Here is a 16,624-nt window from a genome sequence, read left to right on the forward strand (position 1 = left end):
ACGTAATATTGTTTCCTGTAGTGGGGTTGATATTTTTCTCCATTATTGGAGAATACCTCATTATGGTTGTCAAATTGTCTTCTCCATCTTTGGGGTGGATTATTATTTCTAGGGACGGTTCTGTTGTAGTCATTGTTGGGTTTCTCGTGGACCTTGCCGTTCTCGTAGTCCCACTTATCCCTCGCAAACTTTTTCTGTTTACGTGTGATAATATCACTCTCTAGAGAGTCTAGTTTTTGTTGTAGGTCATCCACATCTCTTAGGAAATCATCATCTTTTTCAAACTTTGTTAAGGTCGATTCTATTTTCGCCATCTCTTCGTCTAGTTTGATGAGTTCCTTCTTCCTCTCGCTAATGATGAGGCTCACCAATTTGGCTGCACTTTCGTCCAATATTTTGTTCCAGTTTTCCATGAACTCTTCAGTAAGTGTGCCCATGGTGGGTGTTTTGTTAAGTCTTAGGCCTCTTGGGATCCTCCCGACTTCCAGGTATTTCTCTAAGGTAATGAGATCGTACCAGTTCTTCAATTCCTTGATGGAGTTTTCTCCATATAGTTCAACAGACTATAGTAATCTTCGTCATTTTCTATAGTTTGTTCCATCACCTGCTCGTCCTCCGAAAATATAGACTTGCATTTTTGTGATCTTGTCTTTCTATCTTTGAATAGGGGCATTACTATGCCTGGCTGCGTACAAGAGTTACCAACAATAGAACAGAATAGAGAACAGACTCTTGTTTCGCGCCACGGGTTTTTTTTTTTTTTTTTTTTTTGGTTACTATGTTAGGGCTGCCTGACTTACAAGATCCCCTGTTGGATAGGGATAAGTAGGGAGAGTATAGGTGACAATTGTAAGATGGCGCCCTTTTTTATGACCTCAATAATTGGGTCAATAGTGCCTTGTGTTCAAACGTTAAAACAAGTAAAGTAAAGTCCAAAGTTTATAAACATTTATTAAAAAAGTCTCTTGTTCCACAACAGTGTAAGTGGCGTTTCCAGACTTATTAAAAAGGTTCACGATATTCCTTTTATTTCAGGATAGCAAACAGAATGTTCCCAACGCGTTTCGTCCCTACGTGGGACTTCATCAGGGGTTCGCTATGAACATATAAAAATACATTTCAGATAAACATTTACGGTAATTGCTACGTACATTAAAAATTCTTTAAAAAATTATGTTCTTCAGACTTAACTTTACATTTTGTTGAATGATAATTATTAGTCAGGCTTGTTCTCTCAGTACATTACACAGAGAGATCAAAACATGGAGGTGAAAACAGGTGAAGGAAAAACAGGTGAAAAATGGAAAAAATAGGAAACAAAATCATAATTCAAGGTGTCCAATTACATACCGGATGTCATTATAATCAAATCCAACGATTTTGGTAGGGGAAGTGTCTACAATGAGTTGGTTTATTTGTTAGGTCCTTATAAAGAATTTGTTCGAGGGTACCTAGTGAAAACAGTACATTGATATGAGGGGAAATAATACAAATTACCCTCCAATTCCTAAATCCATATCTATTTTGGATTTTTATTTATAATTTGTTATAAATCGGTGTGGAAATTTAAATTACTTACTCTATCGCTTTTTTCACTCATAAATCAGCGTAAGAGCCTCTCAATTTACACACAAAGATACACCTATACATAGGGACAGATTATGGCACATAACTAGATGGAAATCTGATTAGGTGTTTACCCTTAAGTTACCATACACTCGGATTCGTACCTTAATTAGGTTGAAAATTTAACAGCTCTGTTTCATATAAAATGGACCAGCTTGGCCGTTTCTCCAAGATCTGCCGGGGTTTCCCAAATAGACTGCTATGTCTGTTAGGGCTGAATTAAACAAGGACTGTCTGTTTTAGGATACCTTATTCACCATGTTAATATCCAATTAATTTAAATATCTTGTAGTATTGGAAAGTATACATACCAATGTTGGAAATGAATATAAAATCTCAATACACAGTCTGGGAGGGGATAGAGACCTCTTCCTATCTAGGAGAGAGTCCTATTGGATATTCCATTTGGACACTTTAAGTCCGAAGGGCCTAAATGAAAACATAGACATAGTTTCATTCCTCTAATCTGTTTGGTCATAGTCTTGCTCCTTTAACCCATGGGAATAGAATTACCCTAAGGATAACAAATTACATTGATCCATAAAAAAGATTTTTCCTTGATTAATGGGATATTTATGGATAAAATATATCAATGTATCTACTTCAACCTAGACTGTGAATTGGCATATCACTGTAACAATGAATGTATAGTTTGGGTCACATTGTTCTTTTGAAGGCAAATTTATTAACATTTTAAGCTTACAACACAAAGGAGATAACATACTCCACCATAAAGAAATAATATAGCCGATATTTTGTCATCTCAAATAGGCCACTAAGAGTCTCTTACTAGGACAAGCGTTATTCCCACAAAAATAATAAAAAAACTATCAGTTAATCAATTAGAACAATTAAGTAATTTCATTAATAATATGATAGATGAAGGATCAGATTTAGTCTCTAAATGAGTGACCGATATGCACTAATTAAAAAAAAAAAAAAAAAAAAAAAAAAAACAACAACATAATAACACAATATAATTAATTAATAGCACTTATTAAAACACTTATTAGCACATATATGAAAAATATAGATTAACTCTTACACTTGTGAAATAATAAACACTAATAACACAAATAATAAAATAATTATTTAAAAACACAGTATTTAATCAAGTATAGCAATTAATTAAAATACCAATATAGATAGTTTTCTTAATTGAACACAGCAAACACCTAATAGCCCATATATAAATATATCAAACAAACTAACTAATACAGCCATCACTTTAAACACTTAACGACATAAGAGTTACTAAAGCATAATAACTTATGACCAATTGAAAAAGCATTAATAACACATGAGCCCTTAGATACTCTTAACTAGGAACCTGTTCAAAGGTTCCTAGCCACTTAGTTTCCTCAAGAACCGGACTGACAGCCGCAAAGCAGGCTGGGAAGTCCGGCTCTCAGGAGAGAGAGAGAGAGAAAAAAAAAAAAAAAAAAAGAGAGATCTGGCATGCTAATATAGTGAGAGGAAGTGATGTCACACATCAGCCCTATTTAAACCAGGGCTGGAGAGTAGGTTAGCTCCACTCTTACAGAGCATTCACACAGAGCACATCTCCTGAAGGGTAAGCCACCATCATCTTATTTTTACTTATACAATGTCTAGCCAAACTAAGCATCCATTGAAATTTGCCAATAAGGGAAAAAGTAGTGTTATTCTATTGTAGCATTTTTTTTTTTTTTTTTTTTTTTTTATTTAGTATAATTTAATCTCTTTTTGTTAAACAGCGAAAACTGTACCCTGAATAATCCCAGACTGTGTATTGAGATTTTATATTCATTTCCAACATTGGTATGTATACTTTCCAATACTACAAGATATTTAAATTAATTGGATATTAACATGGTGAATAAGGTATCCTAAAACAGACAGTCCTTGTTTAATTCAGCCCTAACAGACATAGCAGTCTATTTGGGAAACCCCGGCAGATCTTGGAGAAACGGCCAAGCTGGTCCATTTTATATGAAACAGAGCTGTTAAATTTTCAACCTAATTAAGGTACGAATCCGAGTGTATGGTAACTTAAGGGTAAACACCTAATCAGATTTCCATCTAGTTATGTGCCATAATCTGTCCCTATGTATAGGTGTATCTTTGTGTGTAAATTGAGAGGCTCTTACGCTGATTTATGAGTGAAAAAAGCGATAGAGTAAGTAATTTAAATTTCCACACCGATTTATAACAAATTATAAATAAAAATCCAAAATAGATATGGATTTAGGAATTGGAGGGTAATTTGTATTATTTCCCCTCATATCAATGTACTGTTTTCACTAGGTACCCTCGAACAAATTCTTTATAAGGACCTAACAAATAAACCAACTCATTGTAGACACTTCCCCTACCAAAATCGTTGGATTTGATTATAATGACATCCGGTATGTAATTGGACACCTTGAATTATGATTTTGTTTCCTATTTTTTCCATTTTTCACCTGTTTTTCCTTCACCTGTTTTCACCTCCATGTTTTGATCTCTCTGTGTAATGTACTGAGAGAACAAGCCTGACTAATAATTATCATTCAACAAAATGTAAAGTTAAGTCTGAAGAACATAATTTTTTAAAGAATTTTTAATGTACGTAGCAATTACCGTAAATGTTTATCTGAAATGTATTTTTATATGTTCATAGCGAACCCCTGATGAAGTCCCACGTAGGGACGAAACGCGTTGGGAACATTCTGTTTGCTATCCTGAAATAAAAGGAATATCGTGAACCTTTTTAATAAGTCTGGAAACGCCACTTACACTGTTGTGGAACAAGAGACTTTTTTAATAAATGTTTATAAACTTTGGACTTTACTTTACTTGTTTTAACGTTTGAACACAAGGCACTATTGACCCAATTATTGAGGTCATAAAAAAGGGCGCCATCTTACAATTGTCACCTATACTCTCCCTACTTATCCCTATCCAACAGGGGATCTTGTAAGTCAGGCAGCCCTAACATAGTAACCAAAAAAAAAAAAAAAAACCCGTGGCGCGAAACAAGAGTCTGTTCTCTATTCTGTTCTATTGTTGGTAACTCTTGTACGCAGCCAGGCATAGTAATGCCCCTATTCAAAGATAGAAAGACAAGATCACAAAAATGCAAGTCTATATTTTCGGAGGACGAGCAGGTGATGGAACAAACTATAGAAAATGACGAAGATTACTATAGTCTGTTGAACTATATGGAGAAAATCTCCATCAAGGAATTGAAGAACTGGTACGATCTCATTACCTTAGAGAAATACCTGGAAGTCGGGAGGATCCCAAGAGGCCTAAGACTTAACAAAACACCCACCATGGGCACACTTACTGAAGAGTTCATGGAAAACTGGAACAAAATATTGGACGAAAGTGCAGCCAAATTGGTGAGCCTCATCATTAGCGAGAGGAAGAAGGAACTCATCAAACTAGACGAAGAGATGGCGAAAATAGAATCGACCTTAACAAAGTTTGAAAAAGATGATGATTTCCTAAGAGATGTGGATGACCTACAACAAAAACTAGACTCTCTAGAGAGTGATATTATCACACGTAAACAGAAAAAGTTTGCGAGGGATAAGTGGGACTACGAGAACGGCAAGGTCCACGAGAAACCCAACAATGACTACAACAGAACCGTCCCTAGAAATAATAATCCACCCCAAAGATGGAGAAGACAATTTGACAACCATAATGAGGTATTCTCCAATAATGGAGAAAAATATCAACCCCACTACAGGAAACAATATTACGTATCCAATTATGAAAGGAGGAGATCTTACAGAACACCCTCCTATGGGGAGAGAAGACGTACACAGACCTATAGACCCAGGACACCCACTAGAAGGGAAAACTATCCCCTACAAAGTAGAAGAAACCAAGTTCGAGAATTGGGTTCACCAACAGGACGCCCTTTTTTAGGGGAAAGGAGGAAGGTTGGATTCCCCAGATTACAAGAAGAGGAACAACTACACATAAGGCTAGACTCCCCTCAAGGGAGGAAAAGATCATTAAAAGGAGAGGATGTAGAGGAGGACGACAACTCACCCAGAAGAAAAAAACGACCAGCAGTATTGGAAAGGGAAGCAGCATCTACAATTTATCCAAGAAGACACTTTCAGAATCAGAGGTCGCAGTTTTAGAGAAGGGCATGAAGTTCGCCCCAAACCAGCATGTGGATCAATTCCAGTTATTCGTGGATCTTAATAAATATGTCCGCAACTTGACATTACAACGTCATTTCATAAAAAACCCCATGAAAGAAAATCAACTGACTCAGAAACCCAAACCATTAGTGGCATTACCATCGAAATATTACCCTGTAGAGTCCAGAGGAAGCCACATAGACATTTTCTATGAAACAGTCAAGGAAGACTTCAGACGTATGAAGAAAACCAATGAAAAATACCATCGAAATCTCCCACCCCTGGAACAACAAGCCCTAAAGAGTCTAAAAAACGACAAAGATATAGTAATTAAAACAGCGGATAAGGGGGGAGCAGTGGTCATTCAAGATAGATCAAACTACGTCATTGAAGCTAAGAAACAACTTGAGGACAAATCAACATACTCTGCGATCCCGTATGACCCGACGCAAAAATATAAGGAAGACCTGATGAAAATCCTGAAAAAAGCCCTACAAGATGAATTCATATGTCAAAAAGAATTTGAATATATGGCAGTGGACAAACCAAAAATTCCCATCTTCTACCATTTGCCGAAAGTCCATAAGGACAATAAAAATCCACCGGGTAGACCCATAGTGGCTGGAATAGACTCCCTCACAGCAAATCTATCTCACTATCTGGACCTGAGACTTCAAAAGTATGTAAAAGTACAAAAATCCTATTTAAAGGACTCTACAAGCCTCCTGAGAGATTTAAGATTCTTTCAATGGTCACCTGAGTATCACTGGCTAACTATTGACGTACAGGCCCTGTATACATCTATTCCTCACAATAAAGGTCTTGAAGCGGTGGCTAGAATTCTCTCTAAAGATGACACAGTAAAACCTGAAGAATGCGAATTTCTAATTTCCAGTATAAGCTTTATCTTACATCATAATTACTTCGAATTTGAGGGCAATTTTTACGCTCAAAACAGAGGAACAGCGATGGGGACTAAGTTTGCCCCATCGTATGCAAATATCTACATGAATGACTGGGAGGAGAATCAACTGTATGATGGAACAAACTACAAACACAACAGCATCTGCTTTTACAAGAGGTATATCGACGACCTCATTGTCATATGGAATGGCGCCCTACCAAGCATAGAAGAGTTCATGGCAAGGATCCAAGTGAATTCTTACAATCTTAAATTCACATACAAGTGTGATCCAAGAACAATAGATTACCTGGACATAGTCTTCGAAATTGGAGATGACAGAACCATCACCACAAAAACCCATTTCAAAGAAACAGATGTAAACAGTTACATACCATCAGATAGCTGCCATCTACCCCTCTGGAAGGAAAATGTCCCCTACTCCCAGTTCCTAAGGATTAGGAAAAACTGCAGCTCTAATGAAACCTATTGGGCTCAATCGAACATATTAAGAGAACAGTTTCAAGCCAAAGGGTATAAAGAAGAGAAAATCATGCAAGATCAAGAGAGAGCTTCCACACTTTCAAGGGTTACGCTACTTGAAGATAAAGAACCCATCTCTTCCACGATGGACCAAAGGCGACCATTCATTACGAATTACAACCAAGAAAATCAGCAAATAAAGAGATGCCTTCACAAACACTGGCACCTACTACTCAAAGACCCCATCCTGGGCCCTCATCTACCACAAAAACCAATGGTAACATTTAGAAAAGCCTCGAATCTCAAAAACATTTTAGCCCCCAGTAGATTGAAACCCATAGAGAAAACACAGAAAGAAAGTGGGTTTCTTCAAAGAAGACAAGGAATCACTCCATGTAACAGATGTATATGCTGCAAGCATATAGAGAAGGAGAAAAAGTACACCTCTCTAGCTAAAGTGAAGGACGCCATCACATGTGAATCCAATTATGTGATATACCTGATTAGATGTGAGTGTAATATGATGTACATTGGGAAGACCAAGAGAAGCATCAAATTGAGGATTCAAGAACACCTCAGGAACATCAAAAATAAGGTACAAAACCATAGCCTCCCTCGCCACTTCCAGTCCAACCACGGATCTAAGATTGACAGTCTAAAATTCATGGTTTTAGAACATGTCAAACCCGACGATAGGGGAGGGGATAGAGACCTCTTCCTATCTAGGAGAGAGTCCTATTGGATATTCCATTTGGACACTTTAAGTCCGAAGGGCCTAAATGAAAACATAGACATAGTTTCATTCCTCTAATCTGTTTGGTCATAGTCTTGCTCCTTTAACCCATGGGAATAGAATTACCCTAAGGATAACAAATTACATTGATCCATAAAAAAGATTTTTCCTTGATTAATGGGATATTTATGGATAAAATATATCAATGTATCTACTTCAACCTAGACTGTGAATTGGCATATCACTGTAACAATGAATGTATAGTTTGGGTCACATTGTTCTTTTGAAGGCAAATTTATTAACATTTTAAGCTTACAACACAAAGGAGATAACATACTCCACCATAAAGAAATAATATAGCCGATATTTTGTCATCTCAAATAGGCCACTAAGAGTCTCTTACTAGGACAAGCGTTATTCCCACAAAAATAATAAAAAAACTATCAGTTAATCAATTAGAACAATTAAGTAATTTCATTAATAATATGATAGATGAAGGATCAGATTTAGTCTCTAAATGAGTGACCGATATGCACTAATTAAAAAAAAAAAAAAAAAAAAAAAAAACAACAACATAATAACACAATATAATTAATTAATAGCACTTATTAAAACACTTATTAGCACATATATGAAAAATATAGATTAACTCTTACACTTGTGAAATAATAAACACTAATAACACAAATAATAAAATAATTATTTAAAAACACAGTATTTAATCAAGTATAGCAATTAATTAAAATACCAATATAGATAGTTTTCTTAATTGAACACAGCAAACACCTAATAGCCCATATATAAATATATCAAACAAACTAACTAATACAGCCATCACTTTAAACACTTAACGACATAAGAGTTACTAAAGCATAATAACTTATGACCAATTGAAAAAGCATTAATAACACATGAGCCCTTAGATACTCTTAACTAGGAACCTGTTCAAAGGTTCCTAGCCACTTAGTTTCCTCAAGAACCGGACTGACAGCCGCAAAGCAGGCTGGGAAGTCCGGCTCTCAGGAGAGAGAGAGAGAGAAAAAAAAAAAAAAAAAAAAAAAAAAAGAGAGATCTGGCATGCTAATATAGTGAGAGGAAGTGATGTCACACATCAGCCCTATTTAAACCAGGGCTGGAGAGTAGGTTAGCTCCACTCTTACAGAGCATTCACACAGAGCACATCTCCTGAAGGGTAAGCCACCATCATCTTATTTTTACTTATACAATGTCTAGCCAAACTAAGCATCCATTGAAATTTGCCAATAAGGGAAAAAGTAGTGTTATTCTATTGTAGCATTTTTTTTTTTTTTTTTTTTTTTATTTAGTATAATTTAATCTCTTTTTGTTAAACAGCGAAAACTGTACCCTGAATAATCCCAGACTGTGTATTGAGATTTTATATTCATTTCCAACATTGGTATGTATACTTTCCAATACTACAAGATATTTAAATTAATTGGATATTAACATGGTGAATAAGGTATCCTAAAACAGACAGTCCTTGTTTAATTCAGCCCTAACAGACATAGCAGTCTATTTGGGAAACCCCGGCAGATCTTGGAGAAACGGCCAAGCTGGTCCATTTTATATGAAACAGAGCTGTTAAATTTTCAACCTAATTAAGGTACGAATCCGAGTGTATGGTAACTTAAGGGTAAACACCTAATCAGATTTCCATCTAGTTATGTGCCATAATCTGTCCCTATGTATAGGTGTATCTTTGTGTGTAAATTGAGAGGCTCTTACGCTGATTTATGAGTGAAAAAAGCGATAGAGTAAGTAATTTAAATTTCCACACCGATTTATAACAAATTATAAATAAAAATCCAAAATAGATATGGATTTAGGAATTGGAGGGTAATTTGTATTATTTCCCCTCATATCAATGTACTGTTTTCACTAGGTACCCTCGAACAAATTCTTTATAAGGACCTAACAAATAAACCAACTCATTGTAGACACTTCCCCTACCAAAATCGTTGGATTTGATTATAATGACATCCGGTATGTAATTGGACACCTTGAATTATGATTTTGTTTCCTATTTTTTCCATTTTTCACCTGTTTTTCCTTCACCTGTTTTCACCTCCATGTTTTGATCTCTCTGTGTAATGTACTGAGAGAACAAGCCTGACTAATAATTATCATTCAACAAAATGTAAAGTTAAGTCTGAAGAACATAATTTTTTAAAGAATTTTTAATGTACGTAGCAATTACCGTAAATGTTTATCTGAAATGTATTTTTATATGTTCATAGCGAACCCCTGATGAAGTCCCACGTAGGGACGAAACGCGTTGGGAACATTCTGTTTGCTATCCTGAAATAAAAGGAATATCGTGAACCTTTTTAATAAGTCTGGAAACGCCACTTACACTGTTGTGGAACAAGAGACTTTTTTAATAAATGTTTATAAACTTTGGACTTTACTTTACTTGTTTTAACGTTTGAACACAAGGCACTATTGACCCAATTATTGAGGTCATAAAAAAGGGCGCCATCTTACAATTGTCACCTATACTCTCCCTACTTATCCCTATCCAACAGGGGATCTTGTAAGTCAGGCAGCCCTAACATAGTAACCAAAAAAAAAAAAAAAAAAAACCCGTGGCGCGAAACAAGAGTCTGTTCTCTATTCTGTTCTATTGTTGGTAACTCTTGTACGCAGCCAGGCATAGTAATGCCCCTATTCAAAGATAGAAAGACAAGATCACAAAAATGCAAGTCTATATTTTCGGAGGACGAGCAGGTGATGGAACAAACTATAGAAAATGACGAAGATTACTATAGTCTGTTGAACTATATGGAGAAAATCTCCATCAAGGAATTGAAGAACTGGTACGATCTCATTACCTTAGAGAAATACCTGGAAGTCGGGAGGATCCCAAGAGGCCTAAGACTTAACAAAACACCCACCATGGGCACACTTACTGAAGAGTTCATGGAAAACTGGAACAAAATATTGGACGAAAGTGCAGCCAAATTGGTGAGCCTCATCATTAGCGAGAGGAAGAAGGAACTCATCAAACTAGACGAAGAGATGGCGAAAATAGAATCGACCTTAACAAAGTTTGAAAAAGATGATGATTTCCTAAGAGATGTGGATGACCTACAACAAAAACTAGACTCTCTAGAGAGTGATATTATCACACGTAAACAGAAAAAGTTTGCGAGGGATAAGTGGGACTACGAGAACGGCAAGGTCCACGAGAAACCCAACAATGACTACAACAGAACCGTCCCTAGAAATAATAATCCACCCCAAAGATGGAGAAGACAATTTGACAACCATAATGAGGTATTCTCCAATAATGGAGAAAAATATCAACCCCACTACAGGAAACAATATTACGTATCCAATTATGAAAGGAGGAGATCTTACAGAACACCCTCCTATGGGGAGAGAAGACGTACACAGACCTATAGACCCAGGACACCCACTAGAAGGGAAAACTATCCCCTACAAAGTAGAAGAAACCAAGTTCGAGAATTGGGTTCACCAACAGGACGCCCTTTTTTAGGGGAAAGGAGGAAGGTTGGATTCCCCAGATTACAAGAAGAGGAACAACTACACATAAGGCTAGACTCCCCTCAAGGGAGGAAAAGATCATTAAAAGGAGAGGATGTAGAGGAGGACGACAACTCACCCAGAAGAAAAAAACGACCAGCAGTATTGGAAAGGGAAGCAGCATCTACAATTTATCCAAGAAGACACTTTCAGAATCAGAGGTCGCAGTTTTAGAGAAGGGCATGAAGTTCGCCCCAAACCAGCATGTGGATCAATTCCAGTTATTCGTGGATCTTAATAAATATGTCCGCAACTTGACATTACAACGTCATTTCATAAAAAACCCCATGAAAGAAAATCAACTGACTCAGAAACCCAAACCATTAGTGGCATTACCATCGAAATATTACCCTGTAGAGTCCAGAGGAAGCCACATAGACATTTTCTATGAAACAGTCAAGGAAGACTTCAGACGTATGAAGAAAACCAATGAAAAATACCATCGAAATCTCCCACCCCTGGAACAACAAGCCCTAAAGAGTCTAAAAAACGACAAAGATATAGTAATTAAAACAGCGGATAAGGGGGGAGCAGTGGTCATTCAAGATAGATCAAACTACGTCATTGAAGCTAAGAAACAACTTGAGGACAAATCAACATACTCTGCGATCCCGTATGACCCGACGCAAAAATATAAGGAAGACCTGATGAAAATCCTGAAAAAAGCCCTACAAGATGAATTCATATGTCAAAAAGAATTTGAATATATGGCAGTGGACAAACCAAAAATTCCCATCTTCTACCATTTGCCGAAAGTCCATAAGGACAATAAAAATCCACCGGGTAGACCCATAGTGGCTGGAATAGACTCCCTCACAGCAAATCTATCTCACTATCTGGACCTGAGACTTCAAAAGTATGTAAAAGTACAAAAATCCTATTTAAAGGACTCTACAAGCCTCCTGAGAGATTTAAGATTCTTTCAATGGTCACCTGAGTATCACTGGCTAACTATTGACGTACAGGCCCTGTATACATCTATTCCTCACAATAAAGGTCTTGAAGCGGTGGCTAGAATTCTCTCTAAAGATGACACAGTAAAACCTGAAGAATGCGAATTTCTAATTTCCAGTATAAGCTTTATCTTACATCATAATTACTTCGAATTTGAGGGCAATTTTTACGCTCAAAACAGAGGAACAGCGATGGGGACTAAGTTTGCCCCATCGTATGCAAATATCTACATGAATGACTGGGAGGAGAATCAACTGTATGATGGAACAAACTACAAACACAACAGCATCTGCTTTTACAAGAGGTATATCGACGACCTCATTGTCATATGGAATGGCGCCCTACCAAGCATAGAAGAGTTCATGGCAAGGATCCAAGTGAATTCTTACAATCTTAAATTCACATACAAGTGTGATCCAAGAACAATAGATTACCTGGACATAGTCTTCGAAATTGGAGATGACAGAACCATCACCACAAAAACCCATTTCAAAGAAACAGATGTAAACAGTTACATACCATCAGATAGCTGCCATCTACCCCTCTGGAAGGAAAATGTCCCCTACTCCCAGTTCCTAAGGATTAGGAAAAACTGCAGCTCTAATGAAACCTATTGGGCTCAATCGAACATATTAAGAGAACAGTTTCAAGCCAAAGGGTATAAAGAAGAGAAAATCATGCAAGATCAAGAGAGAGCTTCCACACTTTCAAGGGTTACGCTACTTGAAGATAAAGAACCCATCTCTTCCACGATGGACCAAAGGCGACCATTCATTACGAATTACAACCAAGAAAATCAGCAAATAAAGAGATGCCTTCACAAACACTGGCACCTACTACTCAAAGACCCCATCCTGGGCCCTCATCTACCACAAAAACCAATGGTAACATTTAGAAAAGCCTCGAATCTCAAAAACATTTTAGCCCCCAGTAGATTGAAACCCATAGAGAAAACACAGAAAGAAAGTGGGTTTCTTCAAAGAAGACAAGGAATCACTCCATGTAACAGATGTATATGCTGCAAGCATATAGAGAAGGAGAAAAAGTACACCTCTCTAGCTAAAGTGAAGGACGCCATCACATGTGAATCCAATTATGTGATATACCTGATTAGATGTGAGTGTAATATGATGTACATTGGGAAGACCAAGAGAAGCATCAAATTGAGGATTCAAGAACACCTCAGGAACATCAAAAATAAGGTACAAAACCATAGCCTCCCTCGCCACTTCCAGTCCAACCACGGATCTAAGATTGACAGTCTAAAATTCATGGTTTTAGAACATGTCAAACCCGACGATAGGGGAGGGGATAGAGACCTCTTCCTATCTAGGAGAGAGTCCTATTGGATATTCCATTTGGACACTTTAAGTCCGAAGGGCCTAAATGAAAACATAGACATAGTTTCATTCCTCTAATCTGTTTGGTCATAGTCTTGCTCCTTTAACCCATGGGAATAGAATTACCCTAAGGATAACAAATTACATTGATCCATAAAAAAGATTTTTCCTTGATTAATGGGATATTTATGGATAAAATATATCAATGTATCTACTTCAACCTAGACTGTGAATTGGCATATCACTGTAACAATGAATGTATAGTTTGGGTCACATTGTTCTTTTGAAGGCAAATTTATTAACATTTTAAGCTTACAACACAAAGGAGATAACATACTCCACCATAAAGAAATAATATAGCCGATATTTTGTCATCTCAAATAGGCCACTAAGAGTCTCTTACTAGGACAAGCGTTATTCCCACAAAAATAATAAAAAAACTATCAGTTAATCAATTAGAACAATTAAGTAATTTCATTAATAATATGATAGATGAAGGATCAGATTTAGTCTCTAAATGAGTGACCGATATGCACTAATTATAAAAAAAAAAAAAAAAAAAAAAAAAAAAAAAAAAAACAACAACATAATAACACAATATAATTAATTAATAGCACTTATTAAAACACTTATTAGCACATATATGAAAAATATAGATTAACTCTTACACTTGTGAAATAATAAACACTAATAACACAAATAATAAAATAATTATTTAAAAACACAGTATTTAATCAAGTATAGCAATTAATTAAAATACCAATATAGATAGTTTTCTTAATTGAACACAGCAAACACCTAATAGCCCATATATAAATATATCAAACAAACTAACTAATACAGCCATCACTTTAAACACTTAACGACATAAGAGTTACTAAAGCATAATAACTTATGACCAATTGAAAAAGCATTAATAACACATGAGCCCTTAGATACTCTTAACTAGGAACCTGTTCAAAGGTTCCTAGCCACTTAGTTTCCTCAAGAACCGGACTGACAGCCGCAAAGCAGGCTGGGAAGTCCGGCTCTCAGGAGAGAGAGAGAGAGAAAAAAAAAAAAAAAAAAAAAAAGAGAGATCTGGCATGCTAATATAGTGAGAGGAAGTGATGTCACACATCAGCCCTATTTAAACCAGGACTGGAGAGTAGGTTAGCTCCACTCTTACAGAGCATTCACACAGAGCACATCTCCTGAAGGGTAAGCCACCATCATCTTATTTTTACTTATACAATGTCTAGCCAAACTAAGCATCCATTGAAATTTGCCAATAAGGGAAAAAGTAGTGTTATTCTATTGTAGCATTTTTTTTTTTTTTTTTTTTTTTTTTTTTTTTTTATTTAGTATAATTTAATCTCTTTTTGTTAAACAGCGAAAACTGTACCCTGAATAATCCCAGACTGTGTATTGAGATTTTATATTCATTTCCAACATTGGTATGTATACTTTCCAATACTACAAGATATTTAAATTAATTGGATATTAACATGGTGAATAAGGTATCCTAAAACAGACAGTCCTTGTTTAATTCAGCCCTAACAGACATAGCAGTCTATTTGGGAAACCCCGGCAGATCTTGGAGAAACGGCCAAGCTGGTCCATTTTATATGAAACAGAGCTGTTAAATTTTCAACCTAATTAAGGTACGAATCCGAGTGTATGGTAACTTAAGGGTAAACACCTAATCAGATTTCCATCTAGTTATGTGCCATAATCTGTCCCTATGTATAGGTGTATCTTTGTGTGTAAATTGAGAGGCTCTTACGCTGATTTATGAGTGAAAAAAGCGATAGAGTAAGTAATTTAAATTTCCACACCGATTTATAACAAATTATAAATAAAAATCCAAAATAGATATGGATTTAGGAATTGGAGGGTAATTTGTATTATTTCCCCTCATATCAATGTACTGTTTTCACTAGGTACCCTCGAACAAATTCTTTATAAGGACCTAACAAATAAACCAACTCATTGTAGACACTTCCCCTACCAAAATCGTTGGATTTGATTATAATGACATCCGGTATGTAATTGGACACCTTGAATTATGATTTTGTTTCCTATTTTTTCCATTTTTCACCTGTTTTTCCTTCACCTGTTTTCACCTCCATGTTTTGATCTCTCTGTGTAATGTACTGAGAGAACAAGCCTGACTAATAATTATCATTCAACAAAATGTAAAGTTAAGTCTGAAGAACATAATTTTTTAAAGAATTTTTAATGTACGTAGCAATTACCGTAAATGTTTATCTGAAATGTATTTTTATATGTTCATAGCGAACCCCTGATGAAGTCCCACGTAGGGACGAAACGCGTTGGGAACATTCTGTTTGCTATCCTGAAATAAAAGGAATATCGTGAACCTTTTTAATAAGTCTGGAAACGCCACTTACACTGTTGTGGAACAAGAGACTTTTTTAATAAATGTTTATAAACTTTGGACTTTACTTTACTTGTTTTAACGTTTGAACACAAGGCACTATTGACCCAATTATTGAGGTCATAAAAAAGGGCGCCATCTTACAATTGTCACCTATATATATATATATATATATATATATATATATATATATATATATATAGACTTCTTGGGGTGGACACAGCATTTCGGACTCGAGGAATCTCAAAAGTATATACTTTTGAGATTCCTCGAGTCCGGAGTGCTGTGTCCACCCCAAGAAGTCTGTATACCTGTTTGACACCGGCACCCGACCAGCAACGATCCAAGGGAAGCTGTGCCCGGCACCCAAGAAGTCTATATATATATATATATATATATATATATATTTATTTTACCAATCATTTCCTTTTCATAATAATTTATAAATGGTTGTAAATATAAAGGCCAATTTAGATAAGAATACAATAACGATTAAAACAATAATTTTTACCATGA

At 36.0% G+C, this 16,624-nt stretch overlaps 3 protein-coding genes across 13 annotated transcripts in view; all 3 read left to right on the forward strand.

The window, feature by feature from the left end:
- The window catches only part of LOC146053845 (interferon alpha/beta receptor 1-like), a 69,453-nt gene that overhangs the window by 31,463 nt on the left and 21,366 nt on the right, over positions 1-16,624 (forward strand). The window lies entirely within an intron of this gene.
- Positions 5,748-10,395, forward strand: LOC146053843 (uncharacterized). Of its 5 annotated transcripts, none has more exons than XR_014467849.1 (3): positions 5,748-7,729; positions 9,221-9,871; positions 10,126-10,395. XR_014467849.1 is itself a non-coding variant. In XM_083168056.1 (3 exons), the coding sequence occupies exons 1-2, from the start codon at positions 5,756-5,758 to the stop codon at positions 9,239-9,241; spliced, it is 1,995 nt and encodes a 664-aa protein (XP_083024182.1). In that variant the 5' UTR covers positions 5,748-5,755; the 3' UTR covers positions 9,242-9,284; positions 9,382-10,394. The 5 variants fall into 5 exon arrangements, 2 of the variants coding, with proteins under 2 accessions (XP_083024182.1, XP_083024181.1); XR_014467848.1 differs by having other exon boundaries at positions 9,221-9,491; positions 9,580-10,395; XR_014467850.1 differs by having other exon boundaries at positions 9,221-9,491; positions 9,771-10,395.
- Positions 11,609-16,275, forward strand: LOC146053839 (uncharacterized). Of its 7 annotated transcripts, XR_014467843.1 has the most exons (4): positions 11,609-13,590; positions 15,101-15,522; positions 15,651-15,751; positions 16,006-16,275. XR_014467843.1 is itself a non-coding variant. In XM_083168052.1 (3 exons), the coding sequence occupies exons 1-2, from the start codon at positions 11,617-11,619 to the stop codon at positions 15,119-15,121; spliced, it is 1,995 nt and encodes a 664-aa protein (XP_083024178.1). In that variant the 5' UTR covers positions 11,609-11,616; the 3' UTR covers positions 15,122-15,164; positions 15,262-16,273. The 7 variants fall into 7 exon arrangements, 2 of the variants coding, with proteins under 2 accessions (XP_083024178.1, XP_083024177.1); XR_014467840.1 differs by having other exon boundaries at positions 15,101-15,751; positions 16,006-16,274; XR_014467842.1 differs by having other exon boundaries at positions 15,651-16,274.

Source organism: Crinia signifera, unplaced genomic scaffold (genome assembly GCF_055691185.1).
Source record: "Crinia signifera unplaced genomic scaffold, ASM5569118v1 HAP2_SCAFFOLD_218, whole genome shotgun sequence".
In the NCBI taxonomy this organism is placed as follows: Eukaryota; Metazoa; Chordata; class Amphibia; order Anura; family Myobatrachidae; genus Crinia; species Crinia signifera.

Excerpts from the sequence above, each read along its gene's own strand:
- LOC146053843 (XM_083168055.1), top strand. The coding sequence starts at position 5,756 with ATGAAGTTCGCCCCAAACCAGCATGTGGATCAATTCCAGTTATTCGTG. Across the intron at positions 7,730-9,220 it reads TCAGGAACATCAAAAATAAG|CGAAAACTGTACCCTGAATA; the intron begins GTACAAAACCAT and ends TTTGTTAAACAG.
- LOC146053839 (XM_083168052.1), top strand. The coding sequence starts at position 11,617 with ATGAAGTTCGCCCCAAACCAGCATGTGGATCAATTCCAGTTATTCGTG. Across the intron at positions 13,591-15,100 it reads TCAGGAACATCAAAAATAAG|CGAAAACTGTACCCTGAATA; the intron begins GTACAAAACCAT and ends TTTGTTAAACAG.